Source organism: Halichoerus grypus, chromosome 2 (assembly GCF_964656455.1).
Source record: "Halichoerus grypus chromosome 2, mHalGry1.hap1.1, whole genome shotgun sequence".
Lineage (NCBI taxonomy): Eukaryota > Metazoa > Chordata > Mammalia > Carnivora > Phocidae > Halichoerus > Halichoerus grypus.
In genome coordinates this window covers 197,780,377-197,798,852 of record NC_135713.1, presented here as the reverse complement: position 1 = coordinate 197,798,852, position 18,476 = coordinate 197,780,377, and the positions used below count along the sequence as shown (strand labels likewise).

Genomic DNA, 18,476 nt, shown 5'->3' with positions numbered 1-18,476 from the left:
AAGCAATCCACTGAAGCAAAATGAAACCCCGCATGGGTTAGAAAGGAGAGTTACATATGTGACATTCCAGATCAGACCCTCCTCCATTCCTTGTCAATGGGCTCATGGCCCAGTACTTATTTTACTAACTGGCTAAGGGAAATAGTGTCCTCCTTGGGCTTCTGATTCTCTTCTCAGTGAAGATCTGGTTGTATTCAGCTGCTTGGATACCGGCAGCCAGGAACGAAGATGATCAATTTAAAGTATGAGAGTCAGTACCAAGCGGCCCCTGGACACAACCAAAGCTAGAAAAACCAAGACTGGAATCACCAACTATGCCCAATTTCTGAGAGTTGCATGGAGCCAAAAAGTGATGCTAAGGAAGCATGTCAGATTATAAAGGATTTTAGTAGGAGGCAGGTCTGAATGGTTTCCAGGAGCTTCTAAGAGCCTATACACGGAGTCTTTTTTGAGAGCCAGCCTTTCTCTGCTCAATCGCAAAAAATCCAGAGAGAGGATGCAGCTCACCCCAGGCATGAACCTGCTTCAGCTGCTTCAACAAGAGGATAGGACCCACCTGATATGATCTACATTGGTACAGCTCCACTCTAGGACTTAGCTCTCGGTGGACGCTGGTCTCAAGTTTTTTAATTGTGTGCTTTATGTTTGGCAATGTGGCTCCCCCCCACCGCCAGTTTGTATTGGTCAAGTTGTTATGAATACCTGAGGAATGGATCTCACCATTCAGAGCTCTCTCCTGGGAGGAAAGAAACAAACTTTCCAGCTGCGTACTTGTTTCCCAACTTTGTGTCTCATCCCATTTAGGATGGTTCTGTAGGCACTATTGTAGATTGGGACCAATCCCAAGCATAGTCTTGAATCATCTTGGCTTTTGGGAGAACAGTGTACAGTTATAGTAGTAAATCATATGCATTCCCTCATCAGAGCCTTAGTTGAATTAATTCTCCAGTGGCGGTGGTCGTGGGGAAAGCCTGTCTTTTAAGTAAGAAAAGGTGAAACCGTTTTTTTCATGGGCAAGGATATTTATTTCTCAAATGGGTATTTGAATGATAATGACTTAATGGCATCTGTTTAATGGTTTTTGCTTCTTTGTTTTTACAGAAACAAACAATCACTGCTGTCAGAAAAGAGGTAATTAGTTTCCCAGTCCCAGGGAAGTTTGATTTTCAATCCTCTAACAAATTATATGTACTTTGGCTTTATGCTCTGCCCTCAGTAATGAAATGAAAAACGATGTGTAATGTTCAAACAATTATTTCTAAATTAATGGACCGCACAGAATGACAAAGCATCTTTTGTAAGATCGAAATGGATTGGTGCTGAGGCTCAGGATATGAAACAACATCAGAAAGCCCAGATCTGAAGGATGTGGGATGGATGCCACAGTGTCTGCCTCCCCACCCCGGCCCCTGCTCCTACAATGACAGGGCCGTTCAGAATCTCTCTGAATAGACACACTACCTATTTTGGCAAATCTTGTGTCCAGGGCCCAAGACATAGCCCTGGAAGGCATTGGCTCTTGAGGGTAGCCCTGCTCTGTGAGTCAGGGGCACCTGAGGGGAAAGCCCAGCATCTGTCCCCATGTCTCGGTTTAATGCTCCTTAGAACTTTTTGTATTTCCAATTGGTGCCTTTTCCCAGACTGATACATGATGGGTTATGGAGGCCTCTAATTTGGAGTTTGGGATCACCTGTCTACTGTGGCCCTGTGTCCTGTTAGTACCGTGGTGGGTGGCTTGAGGGGGTGGGATGGCAGGGAAGTGGCTTCTGGTTCTGGAGGCCGCGTGTAAGGGCCGGTGTTAGTGGCACTCAAGGGTGGGGAAGTTGGGCATCCTTTAACCACTGTGTCTCTTCCAGATCATGTATTACCAACAGGCCTTAATGAGGTCCACTGTGAAGTCTTCAGTGTCCCTCGGAGGGTATGTTTCTAATTTGTTGGTCTTGCTGAGGTTTGAACAAGAGGTAGACAAGAGGAGAACCTTCTGCTTTAAGGCAAACTTGAGCAGTCTTGGGCTGACATAAGATCCTAAGGAGCTCTGAAGGATGAAACCAGTCTTTTAAGGATTAAATTCCTAGGTCCTCAGTCTGCGTGTGTCCAGGTCTCATCTTGGGTTAGGCAAAATCAGGGATGGGTGAGGTTTTATACAAGCCTCACCTTTCTTGGAATCCACTAATGTGTGGGTGGACAAGGTGGGAAGAATAGAAAGTTCATAGACTGGACCCTGTGGGGGATCCACAGTAGCCCATGTTCCTATCAGTACCCACTCAAATTTATTAGAGATATGTGAGTTATGTTTACTGGTTCAGTGTATCATTAAATGTCCACTGTTAATCTTCGATTTAAAATCCAGTTACAATTAATTGGAAATTTACATTTGACGTACTGAACACTCAGGGTACCTTGATCCAGTCCCCCATACGACATTACTGGGGAGACACAAAAGGATTTAGTGCCCCCCAAATGTAAGCAGTTACCCTTCTAAAATGGGACTTCATTTTAGGACCACCTTGCTAACTAAGATTTTCCTGCACACATGGCTTATTTCTGGAGAGGCACAACGTGACTACTCATTTATTTTGACTGTGTGAGACTTGAGTAATGGTACTGATCAAGATGGAAGATGTTGTATTTTGCCCAGTGCCTTTCTTCCAATAGGGTTAGGAGTTAGGCTCCCATAAAAATCTTCAAATATCTTTTTACATCTTCCCAAATCCCTAGTTTGCAAAACCACCCACCTGAGAAAATGTGCCCTGACCTCCCCAACATTTTTCAACCACTTCTGTCTGCAGCTGCTGAGCTCCATTGGTCACAGAAGGGCATGTACCCATATACTCAGTGGACACTCACCTTTAGGTTATAATGATCATCATTGTTTTATGATAAAGTGAAACCCATCTACAGTGATGTTCCAGAAACCCAGTTTAATGAAACCAAACAGAAAGCACATTGAAGGAGACTCCAAGGCTATTGGATACTTCTTACACCCACTTTCCAATTTTTATTTGTTTTAGTGGTTCATTACCAGAATTTGACATCATCTGTGGTTGGACCTGAGGCCAGTTTTCTTTTTTCTTCCCTTCAGCTGCTCCACTGTAAAGGTCTTGCTGAGAAATATAAGAGGGTCTTGGAAGAAATGAAGCCAAGGGGCTTGAGTTTGTCACAGAACTATAAACTTAATGCTCTGGTATATCTCTAGGGCATGGGTTCTGTTCTATCGAAATCTCCTAGCTATGGGCAGATGTTAGAGTAGGTGTCTCATATGTATGCCGTACTAGGAAATGTGTTGCCTAGGAAGGTCTAACTCACAGAGAAGGAATTAGCTCTTGCTCACATTTGTGAATGTGGGGTTCACACCTCAGTGAGACCCCAGGCTTTGAATGATGAATCTAAGTTCCCAAATGTAGGGGTTCTCCTGACAAAGGGTGGAACGTGCTGTGAGGATCTCAGAGAGACCATGGCAACTGCATGCTTCCAAGATGGCGCCAAGACACTGGTTTGAGCACATGCAAAACGAATCGGCTTTGAATTTGGAAAACTCCTGATATAATATAAAGAGGCCTTATTTTAATGGAATAGGTGCGGTAGAGAAATTGCAAAGGAATTGGATGGGAAGACGATGTTTCATCTCACGAGTAGAACAGGGACAGATCCTGTCAAATACCTACCAATCCCGAGGGCTATTAGAGCGTTTTTCTAAGAAGGCAGTAATAAGTATGTAACTAAATCAATAAAGAGAAAGGAGGACAGGCTGGTCAATCAACCTGAGTATTGATTTCGTCTCTTGGGTGTTGAGCTTCTAGGAAATCATTTTCCATTTGCTTTTTAGGATCGTCAAATACAGTGAGCAGTTTTTATCCAATGACGCCATCATGTCAGGCTGCCTCCCTAGCAATCCTTGGATAACAGATGACACCCAGTTCTGGGACTTAAATGCCAAATTGTATGTATTTGAAAAAATAGCTTTTTGTGTTATAATTCATGTGCCATACAATTCATCCAATTAAAGTGTGCAATTCAGTGGTTTCTACTATATTCCTAGAGTCGTGCAACCATTACCACAGTTAATTTGAAAACATCTTCATCACCTAAGTAAGAACCCCTCCACCCCCAAAACCCCTCCAGCCCTAGGCAACCCCAAAACTACTTTCTCTGTGCCTTTGCCGACTTGGACATTTCGTATAAATGGAATCGTATAATATGTGATCTTTTGTGATTAGCTTTTTTCCACTGAGCATAATGCTTTCAGGGTTCATCTGGGTGGTGCAGTGGATTAGTACTCCATCCTTATTTATGGCTGAGTGACATTCACTGTAAGGAGATAGACTTTTTAAAAATCCATTCATCAGTTGATGGACATTCGGGTTGTTTCCGTCTTTTAGCTGTTATGAATAATGCTGCTGTGAACATTTGTGTCCAGGTTTCTGTGTGGACGTATGTGTTCACTTCTCTTGGTTGTGTACCTAGGAGTGGAAATGCTGGGTCAGACGGTAACTCTGTATTCACAATATATTGCTTCTGAAAAGAAAACGATCTTTTTTAATGGCTTTGCATTTTTGACATCTAATGAGAGGAAAAATAAGGTCCTGGAGGGCAGGGCCCTCCACCTGCCTTGGCAATTATACCACTCACTCCTTTGCTCTGTTTGTGAATTATAAACAGTTATGGCTCCTGACAAAGGCGGAAATGCAGAAAGAGAGCGTAAGCCAATGAAGGAAGAAGAGAAGGTGTAATAGTCAACCAGAGGGAAAGATGGAGGAGGAGGGGAGGAAGGAAGGGGCTGGTAGGAGTGGATAAGGCAGGTGGGGTGATGGGAAAGATCGAGAGCATCAGGTGCATACCACAGTTCAGGTCGCCACCAAAGTCATTACCACGTAAGGCGTGAGGACATGCAGGTAGGACAGATTCAGCTCAGTGGAGAGACATAGCTTTCCCATAGCTTGGGGAACCCTTGCACCCATTCCTCCTGGCCTGCTATGGGCAGCTGATGGGTTAAAGAGGGCTCTCATCTGGAGTTTGGGGTCACCTGTCTACTAGTGTCACTTGCAGAGCTGAAGACTCTAGAACCACCCTCTGGAGAAGCTTCCCTCCCACTCTGGGGGCTCCAGTTATTGTGGTGGTTTTCTGGAGCCTACGCCTGCCTCCCAGGGTGTCAGGGCAGAGAAGTGACCTGAATCTCCTTGTGTGCAAGGATGTGCAGAATTCCGCTGTCCGTGAGGAGATGGTGGAGCCACCTGGCCAGGAGAAGGGTTGTCCCGGGAGGGCTTGGGACAGAGCTGTGGAGAGCCGCCGGATTTTAAATGAAATGGAGAATATGGTATTGAAGCGTGAGGCAGAGATTTACTGGGGAAAAGAACACGGGAGGTACCAAATGTCCCACTGAAAACAGGAAGCCTTGTTCGGAATGGGTGAGATCTTAAAGCTGTATTAAAATCACCTGGGAGGCTTCAAAACGAAAAACAAAGAAAAACCAATGTCCAGGGGTGCCTGGGGGGCTCGGTTGGTTAAGCGACTGCCTTCGGCTCAGGTCATGATGCTGGAGTCCCGGGATGGAGTCTCTCATCGGGCTCCCTGCTCAGCGGGGAGTCTGCTTGTCCCTCTGACCCTCCCCCCTCTCATGCTCTCTCTTTTTCTCTCTCTCAATAAAGAAATAAAAATCTTAAAAAAAAAATCCCAATGTCCAGCCTTCACCCCCAAAGCCTCTTAATTGGCCCAGGCTACCTTCTTATCCTCACCAGTGGTTTTTAGAAGCTGCCATTGACTTTAATGAACAGCTGGGATTCCTAACACCAGTTTGGAGCTTTGGTTCCCAGTGTGGTCCCTGGACCAGTAGCTGCAGCATCCCTGGGGAGCTTGTTAGAAATGCAAATTCTTGGCCCCACCGACCCCTGTGAATCCGGAACTTAAGGGATAGCGCCCCGCAGTGTGTGTTTGTCTGAGTCTTCCAGGTGATTCGGACGCATGCTGAAGTTTGCACACCAGTTTTTGTTCATTTGTTTTTTGGATCTGCTTCTTGTGTGAGCCTTGGTCTTCTCAGCAATAACACGGGGTTGACAATGGTCAGCTCACAGCGTTCTCTTAAGGACCCAGTGACGTGTGTGTAAAGCACAGTGCCTCCCAGGCGGTGACATTCTGTAAATGGTGGCTCTTAATGTTAGTACAGGGTTGTTACTGTTTTCACGCTCTTGTCAGAGAAAGCATGAACTTGCTTGGCTGATTTAGAGCCCATGAACCGTAGCCAGCCACGGTTCTAGCTGCTACATTACTGAGAGGTGTGGTGTCGTGGACTTGGAAACCTTTGTTTCCGAGGGGCTGTGTTGGGTTCTGGAGAATTTTATAAGGAATAGGAGAAATGCCAACTCCTTTCCTCATTTTCTGGAATGTTAGACCTCAGCCAGCTGTGCTCCAATGTCCTACCCGGGAGCATCGAGACCTTTTCTAACAGGGAAGTGGTTTGGGACTTGCGTCTTGGATCGGGCTCTGAGGGAGGGTGCCTCGGTGACAGTAGGGTCTGCCTGGGGCTCGGGGCCTGCGGGCAGGTACAGGAAGAATCATCGACTCCTCCTAGATGCACCCGTGCTCCCGTAGTGAAGGGGCGTGGGGCGGGGTGGCAGTGACCCCAGCACCCATCACTGGTGCTGCTCTGGAATTTTCTTCTGGTCTGGTGGGGTAGCCTGACCGACCCTCTGCTGGCCAGTCTCCACAGGCCTTGGAGGGGGGGCATCTGTGTTCCTTTGCCCTGAAGAAGAAGGGAGCCAGCCGGAGTGTGAGGCTGTTCGCTGTGAGCATCCTTCTTACCTCTGGGGTACCAGCTTTCCAGATGAGTCCCAGGGGACTTATCTGAGGCTGCATGTTCCTAGCAAGTGATTATGTGGATTGTCTGTCTGTGCAGGGATTGAGGGGGGAGGACTGGGTTGAGCCCTGGGCCATGGGACTCGTGAGCTTAGTGGGGGCCTGTGCCTTGAATTGAGTGTCTGGTGCATTTACAAATCATCATCCTTGCAGGGTAGAAATCCCAACCAAGATGCGGGTGGAACGATGGGCCTTCAACTTCAGTGAATTGATCCGAGACCCCAAGGGCCGACAGAGCTTCCAGTACTTTCTCAAGAAAGAATTCAGTGGTGGGTCTTTTGATTTTTTAATACAGTTTTTTGCTTTTAGAAACACTCCTGTCCTGTCTGGTATAGGGTTTTGAGGATTTCTCGGTAGATGTTTTCCCAGCTCTGCTGCTGTGTGCTCTTCTTGGACATGTCCTTTCCATCTGTTCCAAGAGGCCCCACAGTCGGGTGGGGCGGGGGTGGGGGTGGGGTGGGGCTAGGGGCTTGGATCCGCAGACGAAATCCATGCAGCTAATGCAGCATGACTCGCTTCTGCAAGGGCTCCGTCCCCTCTGGCTGTTCTCACTTCCTCACGCTGATTCTGGGGTCACCGGTCCAAGAGTCCCGCGTCCCCTGCTGCTAAGTGCAAACTTTCCCTTTTTGTCTAGCAGCCCGGTTTCCTTCAGCTCAGCGCTTCTCTGCCCAGGTTGTGCATTCAGTTCACCTGGGGGTATTTTAAAAACATCTGCCAAGATCCCATCTCCAGATGCTCCTTTTTTAAATTGGTTTGGGGCGCAATCTCCGCAGGTGCGAGAACACCCCAGGTGATTCTCATATGTGGCTGTGATTGAGAACCACTGTCTCAGCTCCCGCTCTGCTGCCTACACACAGGGCCTTAGGAGCGTGCCGGTCTTAGTGGGATGGGGGGGCCCCATTTTATACTCCATCTCCGGGTGTCTCAGCATGGGAGGGAGGCACTTGTAACTTGAAAATTAAAGGCACGATTAAGACCAATTTCATCAGGCTGAGCATTCAGGTGGCTTCTCTTTTGCTTTGCAGATGTGCTTTTATATGGGATTTGTTCATTTGCTTACTGAATCCCCAGCCCTGCAGAGCATCATCATATTTGAACCTCCATTCTCAGCCACTTCCTCCCAAGACCCATTTGTCTATGGGGTTTCGCCTGAAACTAATCCCAGGGGACACGCCATTAGCCTGTTTGACTGCCTGATGCAGCACATTACATTATAATATGGATTCCTGACAATCCTTCTCTCTAATCAAGCCTAACTGCCATGATATGATAAAACCCAGAATAGATGATGGGAAAGGCAAGTGCTTTTAGCGAGGGCCCGGAAGCAACTCTAGAAGAAGAGGCTAGGGTGCCATCTAGTGGCGAAATGACACACTGCACCTGGGCTTACCCCACCCAGGGCTTGGTTAACAGTGAGAATCCCTTGAAAAGATTTCCCTGTGTTATTAAAATAGTATTTCTGGTGATCTCTTTAAGAGATTCCCGAATTGTGAGTTTTCTCATTTAAATAACATTAAAAAAATTGAGATCTACTTCGCATACCATAAATACACGTACCATGTAATTCACATGCTGTAACCCTTTTAAAGTGTACAGTTCCATGGTTTTTAGTGTATTCGCAAAGCTGCACAACCATCATCACTATATAATTGTAGACCATTTCTTACCACCTCATAAAGAAACCCCTTACCCATTAAAAGCCATTCCCTCTTCCTCTCTCTTCCTCTTCCTCTCCCCCTCCCCCCCGCTTTCCCCCTCCCCCGCCAGTCCTAGGTGACCACTAATTTATTGTCTATCTTAATGGATATGCCCGTTCTGGACATTTCATATAAATGGAATCATGCGATGTGTGGCTTTTTGTCTTCTTTCACACAACATAGTGTTTCCAGGATTCATCCCTATCAGAGTATTTAAGGTAATATCCTATCGTATGGATAGACCGCGTTTCGTTTATCCATTCATACTTTGGTGGCCCTTTGGGTTGTTTAGACTTTTCGGCTCTGGTGAATAATGCTGCTTTGCACATTCACGCACACATTTTTGTGTGCTCGTTTATTTTTTTTTAAAGATTTTATTTATTTATTTGACAAAGAGCGACATAGCGAGGGAGGGTACACAAGCAGGGGGAGTGGGAGAGGGAGAAGCAGGGTTCCTGCTGAGCAGGGAGCCTGATGCGGGGCTCGATCCCAGGACCCTGGGATCATGACCTGAGCTGAAGGCAGACGCTTAATGACTGAGCCACCCAGGCACCCCTAATATTTTATGGTAATAAAATATTTTATGGTAATAAAATATTCATCACATAAAATTTATCATTTTAACCATTTTTAAATGTATGGTTCGGTGGTGGTCAGTACGTTCACCTTGCTGTGTTCCCTCACCACCATCCATCTCCAGAGCTTTTTATCTTCCCCGAATGAAACTCTGTCCCCATGAAGCACCAACTTCCCATTCTCTCCACCCCCCAGCTCCCAGCGACCACCATTCACCCCTCTGTCTCTATGAATTTCTCTGTGTTAGGTACCTTATAGAAGTGGAATCATATAACATATCTTTTTTGTCCCTTTGGACTGGCTTATTTCACTTAGCATAATGCCTTCAAGGTTCATCCATATTGTAGCCTGTGTTAGAATTTTATTCCTTTTTAAGGCTGAATCATATTCCATTGTATGTATATGCCACGTTTTGGTTATCTGTTCATCTGCTGATGGACATTTTTGCTCCCACCTTTGGCTATTGTGAATAATTGCTCATTTAATTTTAACCTTAAGCAACGGCTTGTCTTTTGCATGGGTAAGGCGGTCTACATCGCACTTGACATGAGACTGATTGGCTGTCACTTAAAAACATCGCTGGTCTGTCTACTCCTGCCCATGATCTCAGTCCTAAGAACACCCTGAAGTTCATGTTGAAGAGGAAGGACCTCTCTAGAGCAATGGGACAGACGTCCACTAGTTGAGAATTGTGCTGCTTTTTCCATTCCGACGCACCCGGGAGCTTTCCAGCAAATGCTGTGAAAAGAGAGGAGGAGGAGCTCTTGTCTGTGTCCCCACCCACAGCATGCCGTGATTTACACGCATGCACACATGTATGCACGTACAACACACACGTGCGCACACTCACAGGCAGCCCTCGCTGTCCCGCTGGTGTGATCATCTTTATTTTCTCAGGCAAAAGTGACCACCTGGGATGATTGTACCCAAGTGCTCACACCCCCTGGGGGTGCCGTGGAGAACTGAGTTGAAAGGAAGGGAGGGCTCGAGAGGAGACTGGCTTTCCTCCTGGGCCCAGAGGAGCTGAGTCTCTGTGGCTCTGGTGACCCTCTGTGAAGTCCCCCAGCGCCGGGCCTTCCCCGAGAGTCAGTCGGTCAGTGTTGCTCCTGGAGCAGCCTCTCTGTAAGGACCCCTGGCTGGAATATGCCCCGCGGGGGGCTGTCGAGCAGGGGTCTGTGCACACAAGGGAGGCAGAAGTCGTGTGCACTCACCGAACATGAGCAAAGTCAACAGGGGCCTTTGTGAAGAAGGCCTATTGGGTAGCAAGCAGGACTTGTTCACAAGCCTATCCTATGCTAACTTGTTCGAGCAGGCTTTGCTCCAGCCAAACTCCAGGACAGGGGAGGCTGGGACAGTCCGAGGGGGTTGCTATGAGCTCCGACCTGCGCATCGCCCGGGAAGGGCCCGCAAGCACAGTAGACGCATACGACTGCAGACGTGGTGGGCTCCAGTCTGGTTCATTTCAGAGACCACGCGTGGGGCAATCCCGGGGTTAACAATGTTCTCCCGGGCTCTGGAAGTAAGACGTGGCTCCTTCTCTTGACGGGTGTTCTGTCCAGCCTCACAGGGTGCCCTGGCTTGTTCTGCAGAGGGGAGATGCTCCCTGGGCTGCGGGGACTGAATCGGCCTCAGCTGACCCATCTCTCTTCTTTCCTCTTTTCTTCTCCCGCCATGTTTCCTGCCTGGCTTTCATCTGCGTGGACCCCTCCTTCCCATGCAGGGGAGAATCTGGGATTCTGGGAAGCCTGTGAAGATCTGAAGTACGGAGATCAGTCCAAGGTCAAGGAGAAAGCAGAGGAGATTTACAAGTGAGGACTAGCCAGATGGTTGGGAGAGCCTCCCCGTGGGCCACCCCATTGCACTGGAGTTTGAGATGGAATGGGAGGGACCACATTCCTGGTGTCGGCCTCAGTCGCTGCACCTGCCATGCTATCGATAGATACCTCCCCGCTAAGGCTTGCAGCTTCCTCCCCCAGAAAGTCTGGGGAAGCACGTGATGTCATTGCCCTGCTCCGACGGGAATATGCTCAGGAGTTCAAGCAAGCTGCCCTGAGTTACAGTGCGGTGCTTTGTTTTTGACTAAGCCCCCTTCAATGTCCTGAGAGGGGTGTGCGTGTGTGCATGTTTGAGAGTGAGGAGAGGGACAACAGGCGGGGTAGGAACACCTCCCATCCCCAGCCATCTTAGGGAAGCGAAGACCATAAGGGGAGGGAGCTTCCCCAAGTCTCTGGGACCATGCACCCAGCTTGAGGTACAAATGTAGGCCCATTTCTTATTTTGCATGTAATGGTTCTAGACCCCACTAACTCAGTGTAGCAGTGAGTCTGTTCCGCTCCAGGCCTGCTTTTCCCCGAAATTGCCCTCTATGTTACCCATGAACCCGAGGTTCCAGTTCAAAGGGCCAGACCTGCCTCTTCTGGCCGGGTGGGGAGGAAGGGGAGGGGTGAGGAGACCCCCAGTGCTGCCGAGCTACAGAGCTGTTGAGATGTGGGCCTGAGCACTCACCCCTTTGCACCTCTGGGGTCCTTCTGACCGACTCAGAATGGGCCACTGCAACTTGCGGGAAGGCGCCAAAAACCCCGAAGGGAAGAGCTGAGGGCTCACTCCTCATACTTGGAGGTTCTTGCACTTTCTCAGGAATGTGCCCACCTCCTCCCGCAGGGAGTGGCTGCACGCACAGAGAGAAGGCGGGGTGCAGGTGGGCTTGTCCTTCCAGGAAGGTCCTGTGACACCCATGCTCAGAACAGTCATGCCCGACTGCCTCGCACACCACAACACACACACACACACACACACACGACTCCTAACTCCAAAGATCCCCTATAAAAAACCCTGCTGCCTCCAACTTTCTATCAGCTTCCTTTCTCCCCAGGCTCCCCCGATATGTCATCTTCATCTGAATTCCAAAATTTTAATGTACAGCTTCGCAGTGTGGCAAAACGTTCACGGATTTCTAATCCTGAAACAAGTCAGAACGGGAAACGCTGGGGAGCCGTGCGGCTGAGTTTGCGTTCTCACCGGGGCCATCTGCAAGGATGCCGCGGTCCTCCACCCCCGGGGTGTTGGGACTGTGTGCTGCCTCCTGACTCAGCGTGTGGGATTCGTTTCTGACTACCTCTAGAGCGCCTGGCTGGCTCTGTTGGCAGCTCTTGATCTGCGGTCAGCGAGTTTGAGCCCCACGTTGGGTGTAAAGATTACTTGAAAAAAAAAAAAAAAACCTAGACATTTCTAAATACATCTAGACTGGGCCAAGGGAGAGCAGAAGGCCTGGAACACCTGTTTGGAGGTGTCTCGGCCTGGTTCCAGGTGGGCCCCAAATCCTCGTCAATGAGGCAGAAGGCATTAAGTTGGAAATTGGGTTCTTTATTCTAATGGCTGGTGTTGCCCCGCCAACATTCTGCTCCCTCTCCTACGGGTTAGGAACACCAGAGTTCGGTATTCACCTTCTGAAAACTGGCATGACTGTTGTCTTGCTTCTACGAAATGTCGCTTGACAACCTGTTCAGACTCTTCAGTGTCTCCTAAAAAAAGGCCAGCTTTCATTCCCGGGGACCCGCCTCATTCCGGGTGACCCGAGTCACGGCGATCCCTCCCTCCCAGGCGGCCGTGAACTTTCATTAGCCAGCTCGGTCGAGCTGCTGGCTGACACTTTGCTCCCCGTTCCAGGCTCTTCTTGGCCCCGGGGGCGAGACGGTGGATCAACATAGATGGCAAAACCATGGACATCACCGTCAAGGGCCTGCGGCATCCCCATCGTTACGTGCTGGATGCGGCGCAAACGCACATCTACATGCTCATGAAGAAGGTAGGTGGGCTCTGCGTGGACGCTGCTCTGGGGCCAGGAAGCCCTTCCCTTCTCAGGGACCTGGAAGAGTCTTTAGATATGGGAACACAGGGAGATGCCGTGTGGCTTCCGCTTTGCTGGTGTCGGGGTGCAGGATTGTCAGTGGGCTCTTCCCCACAACCACTGGTCTGGAACCTTCCTGGGCCTCCGGCCTCGGCGGCTGGGGTGGGGGCGGGGACCACTGACAGTTGCTCTGTGTGTCCTTAGGGGCTGTCACCCAGTGATAGTGGTCCAGGTACCCCTGTCATTGGTAATGAGACGCTGCTGGAATAGCTCTTATTTCCCGAGGGCTTGGGAGTGGTAGTCATGGTGCAAAGCATGGGACTTTGTATGAAGGACCACCCATGGGACAGGACTTGCTTCTCCAGAGTCTAGTTTGTCCAGAGTCTCCTCGGGGGTGGAGTCGGGGGTCAAACTGTGTCTTCCTGCCTCCGAAGGCTGACCTCTTAGTCTCTACCCTTGAACTGTGAATGGTGGCAGTTCCCGTGGCCCCGGCCCGAAGGAAATATCACAGGTTGGGGGTGGGGGTGGGGCGTTTAGTATGTGAAAGAGACAAATATGGTGTGATTATGGTAAAACCGAGCGGGGATTCAGGTAGCCTTTCTGGGTTATTAATAAAAAGTGTACATGGTGGGAAGTTTTAGGAAATTGTTAAAAAAAAAACCAAAACCTGAGACAAAAATCAGTCTCTTTCTTAAGAAACAGAATTTGGGGCTCAGCCTTGGCCTAAGAGAGGTTGCCTAGTTTGGTTCTTATTTGGTGTCATAATAAGACTTTGTTCAGGGGGTGCCTGGCTGGCTCAGTCGATTGGGCAACTGACTCTTGATTTTGGCTCATGTCAGGACCTCAGGGTCATGGGATCGGGCCCCCACATGGAGTTCTGCACTCAGTGGGGAATCTGTTTGAGATTCTCTCTTTCCCTCTTCCTCTGCCCCTCCCCCTGCTCGCACTCTCTCTTTCTCTCTCAAATAAATAAACAAATCTTAAAGAAAGAAATAAGACTTTCTTCAGTTGCTTTAACTTCGCATTACTACTTATTCCTCTTATGGTAAACTATCTCTAGAAACTTTCATTATGTGATGATGGTTTGTTTGAGTGGCAAATTTTTATTAGCGTCCCTTAATTATGTATTTTTTATTTAGTTTTGATATATACTGTGTTATAAAGAAATATTTTTACTTTGCTTCTAAGATATGTAATAGTTTAGAATTTTCACCCAGTCAGATTAGCCACTTTTCTCCACTTGCTTTCCATCAGTGGCGTTTCTCTGTTTGCCTTGCAAGAAGATTTGCAGGAAGGTTCCCATAATAATGGTCTTCCTTCGGGTATTTTAACATACGTTTTGATTCTTAAAAATGTGGTTTTATACAACCGTCCACAGAGACACCCAGGGAAGCCAGATACTTGGCAGAATGAAATGGAATCGTGGGTAACTTAAGAACGGTGTATATGCTTAGCAGACTCTGTGTGGCTATAGGCTGTGTCCTATGGCAATAAACTCAGTGTGACCCAGTGATCCATAATCCCCACTCCCAGACTCTGTCCTGGTTCTCATAACTTTTAGCCACCACTTAGTCTTTAGAATGGGACTGTTTCAATAAACTTAAAAAACTCTCAGTCTCTGGGTTGTTGCTGTGGACATTGTCCCATATTTGTTAGAACGAGAGTTTTGAGTTGACTTGGAAGTGACAAGCATTCATGAAGTGACTTCTCTGAACCTGCCCAACGTCCCAGGAAAGATCCACACAAGAGAAACCTGACTCTTGGTCTTTTTTTTTTTTTTTTTTTTAATTCTCTTGCTTTGATACCTAAATTCAGGGCAAAAAGGGGGATGTTTGTGGGCTTCGAAGTGGGTTCCATGCTCATGGCAGCTCATTTTTTTTTGGAAGGAGGTACTGGGGTGGGGGATTATGGACCACAGTGCAGCCAAAGTACCGCAGAATCCACAGGAGGCTTGTGAAGACTCCGATGGTCCCAACCTGGGAATTTCTGATTTCGGAGGCCTGGGTGAGCCTGAAGACGTGCACTTCTAATAATTTGCCAGTGAATTTGACGCTGCCGGTCCGGGGACCACACTGGAGAACCGTTGCTTTAGACACACATCTGAATGCCTTTCACACAAGGATACGGATTCCCTGAACTTTGCCATCTCGGTGCCCAGGGAGGACTCGAACACTACAAGCATAGTAGTTTGACTTGACACTTCCCCTCTCTTAATTACCATTTCTCTCTTGTTCCCCCTAGGATTCTTATGCTCGCTACTTAAAATCTCCAATCTATAAGGAAATGCTGGCCAAAGCTATTGAACCTCAGGGAACCACCAAGAGAAGGCAAGTGGAGAGACCTATAATTTGCTGGTTGCCTGCCGCTTTGTTTACAGGGAAGGGAGGGTCTTTTTCAGCCAAATAGCCATGATGGAGATATGTGCTTGATGGAAATCCTGGGGACCGGGAAGGATTTCTTAGGGGTAGGATTGCCTTGTTGGCTTCATAATACCCTAGCAAGATTTCCTTAGTAATTACTGCGAGTAAAGTTTTGTGACCCTGACACGGGTTTGAAAAAGTGCTGATTATCCCACTGATCGTGACCCCAGCGCAAACAGAAGCATCTCATTGGTTTGTTAATTGCTGCACTTCCTCACCTTGGAACTGCTCTGTGGGAATTAAGTTAGCCACATCCTTGTATCCTTGGAAAGTCCTAAGACCTTAGAGAGCATAGCAGACTCCACTCCCAAGAAAAACAGCCGACTCATGGGGGAGATGAACACTGACATCCTAAGTGTCCTTGTTGACCCCAGGGACCACCTTTTAGCAAGTCCCCCATTAACTGGCTCGTGCTCACCTTCCTCATTGGAGATGTGGATCGTCCCAGCTGGCCGAACCCATGGGCAAAGGATGAAATGTTCTGAGGGGCAGTCGGAACTCTTTTCTGGGGAGGAAAAAGAAAACTCTGTAGGGACTGAGGATTCCAAAGAGGAACCAAATGACAGCTTGAACAAAGACATGGGACTTTGGTGGAGGTTTTCCCAGCGCCAGCGTGTGGCCTGTCCCCCCATGGTTAGTAAATGTTCCCCTGTTTGCCAGCTCAGCTCACACTGGGCCCTTTTCCAGCATCGCCAGTCAATTCAAAAGAGGGGTGATTGGACCGGAGCTTTTATCAAAGGAGCTTAAAAAAAAAAAACCCAACTTGGTTTCATTCTTGAGGATAAAGGCACTGTTATAAAAAGGAGAGAAAGGAGGTCTCTGTGGTGCTATTTTTCTTCTAGGTTTACCAGGGAAGGAAGGGAGTTCAGCATCCCTGGGAGCTTGAAACCTTCTCCTTTAAGCCCCAAGAAAGGGGCGTAATCACTCCAGAAGTTCTGCCAGAAAGTAGTAGGGAAGGAAGGAGAGTCTCGTATTTCTCTCTCCAGATATTTTCTCAGTTGGGGCAGACCTGAGAAATCAGCTGGGATCTTTTCTGGAGCACCCCGGGTGCCTGGCGAGAGGCCCCAGCTGCACCACTTGGCTTTGGTTGGGGAACTGTGGTCTGAGAATGTCCCTGTGAGTAAGAAGACACGTGCGAATGCTCTCCTACTGAGGGAAGCTCAGCCTGTAAATATGTGGGGATGGCGGTGGGTGTGAGTTTGTCCCAAGGCTCGAGGGTGGCAGGCAACATGTGAACCTTAATTTCTCTAGAACAAGTTAAATTGAGCTCCAAGCTCCCCCTTGGCAGGGCTGGTGGGAGACCCAAGTTCAGGCCTGATTTACTGGTAGGGGAGCCCTCTTCTTCTTCTTCTTCCCTAGGGTAGATCCAAGAATTCTCTGGGCTTTTGTAGTCCAGGGCTTTGGGGAGGTCCTAGGTTTTAAGTCCCCCATTGCTGCTGAAGTGCTTGTTTTCCAGGCATGTGGGTGGCTCAGCTGCTCCCCATTGCCTGCATCACTCAGACACCCGGAGCTTTGTCCTGGTGCCCAAGGCCGTGGTGGACAGAGTTGGGTCCCAAGAGCCCATGTTTGACTTCTTTCAAGGTTCTGACTCATCCGGTGCATGCACCCAGCACCACCAGCCCCCCAGCCCTCTCTAGGCCTCTTCCCCCTTTCTCTGCGGGCCCCGCCTCAACCTCTTGGACAGCCCAGCTCTCTCCCTCCTTCCTAGATCCTTGGCTTTTGAAAACAAATGCTCCAGCTCCCCCTGAGGCCAGAACCCTTGGGCTTCCAATATCAAACTCCCCTTGCCCCCTTCTTTCAGGAAGAGCCCATGGGAGGTTAAGCTGACACATTGATTTCTAAACATTCTAGAAGGTATGTTATCGCCACCACAGGCAGTCCTCCTTGGGCCTAGCCGGAAATGTGATGGCAGCTGGTACTCATCTGGTCCATCCTCCAAAGGAGGAGAAAGAGCTAAGGTTGAACATGCCCCTGAGGTCCCCCCCGCCCTTGGGGCTCACTGGGAAAATGAGGGAACAAGCCCAGATTCTGGTCCTGCAGCTCCGTGTCCCCCTAGGGGCTACTGTGTCCCTGCTGGGCGAGCTGGGCAGCTTTCCACCAACTGCGGCCCTGTCCTTCCTTCCAGCTCCAGCCTCCCGTTTATGCGGCGCCACCTGCGCTCCAGCCCGAGCCCCGTCATCCTGAGGCAGCTGGAAGAAGAAGCCAAGGCTCGAGAAGCTGCCAGCACAGTGGACATCACCCAGGTCATGAGCAAGCTGGACCGTAGGAGCCAACTCAAAAGAGAACTACCTCCTAAATAAATCTGCAGTTCCTGGGGGTGGGGGTGTGCATTTGGGAGAGGCGAGCAGAGAAAGGCAGGGTCGGTTGGAGTCTAGAGGATGCGATTTCCCGTTAGTGGGGCAACCAGGTTCATCCCATATTCCCCTGACCTCCTTCATGGTGGATTTCCCAATGCCTCGGCAACTAGAGCTCATTCTCCCGCTCCAGCTCACGAAGGGACAGGGTCGGCAGTGGTGGGGGGAGGTCACCTGACTCAGTGGCTGTGTGACCGCCTGTCTCACTGTGGGGGTTCTTGTAGCGGGAGCATAGAGAAAACAGGCTGCTTTGTGTGCCACCATTTGCTTTAGAGAATGAACGAGAAGGCCCCCCCTCCTCCCTCAAGTCATCGTTCTTTCAGGTACATCAGTTTCAAATAGTTTAATGAAGCTCCAAACACCACCTCTCCAATTGAGACTCTGCTTCTAAAGCAGTCTGGGATCCCTCCGAGGGACTAGCTGCAGGTTCCCCTAGAGATGCACGTCCCCTGGACTCCCCTGTTATACCTTCATGGAGAGGCCCTGCTAAGACGTTGCTGGTGAGCTTGTTCTTGGTCACGGTTATGGAGGGTCCTTCCCTTTTGTCTCCCCATCCCCCGATACCTGCTAGGGGAATATGTAGCTGGTAGGGATGAAGAACTCAGGCCGGAAGCCTCCAGGGCAGTCAAGGGGAAGTGACCTTCTGAGGAGCATCAGTTTGGATAAAGGAAAGGCACTGATGTCTTCATTCATGGGAAGAGAGAGGGTAGATATCGGACCTTTTCAAGATGAG

At 49.0% G+C, this 18,476-nt stretch overlaps 1 protein-coding gene across 6 annotated transcripts in view; it reads left to right on the top strand.

Annotated features, from left to right (window-relative positions):
- Nucleotides 1-18,476, top strand: part of RGS9 (regulator of G protein signaling 9) — a 74,987-nt gene that overhangs the window by 46,057 nt on the left and 10,454 nt on the right. For all 6 annotated transcript variants that reach the window (XM_078065973.1, XM_078065971.1, XM_078065974.1 and 3 more), the window contains 8 exons: nt 1,102-1,131; nt 1,857-1,918; nt 3,827-3,940; nt 7,003-7,118; nt 10,843-10,930; nt 12,789-12,927; nt 15,211-15,296; nt 17,515-17,632. In XM_078065973.1, the coding sequence (XP_077922099.1) occupies nt 1,102-1,131; nt 1,857-1,918; nt 3,827-3,940; nt 7,003-7,118; nt 10,843-10,930; nt 12,789-12,927; nt 15,211-15,296; nt 17,515-17,632 (753 nt within the window). The remainder of the gene's footprint in view (nt 1-1,101; nt 1,132-1,856; nt 1,919-3,826; nt 3,941-7,002; nt 7,119-10,842; nt 10,931-12,788; nt 12,928-15,210; nt 15,297-17,514; nt 17,633-18,476) is intronic.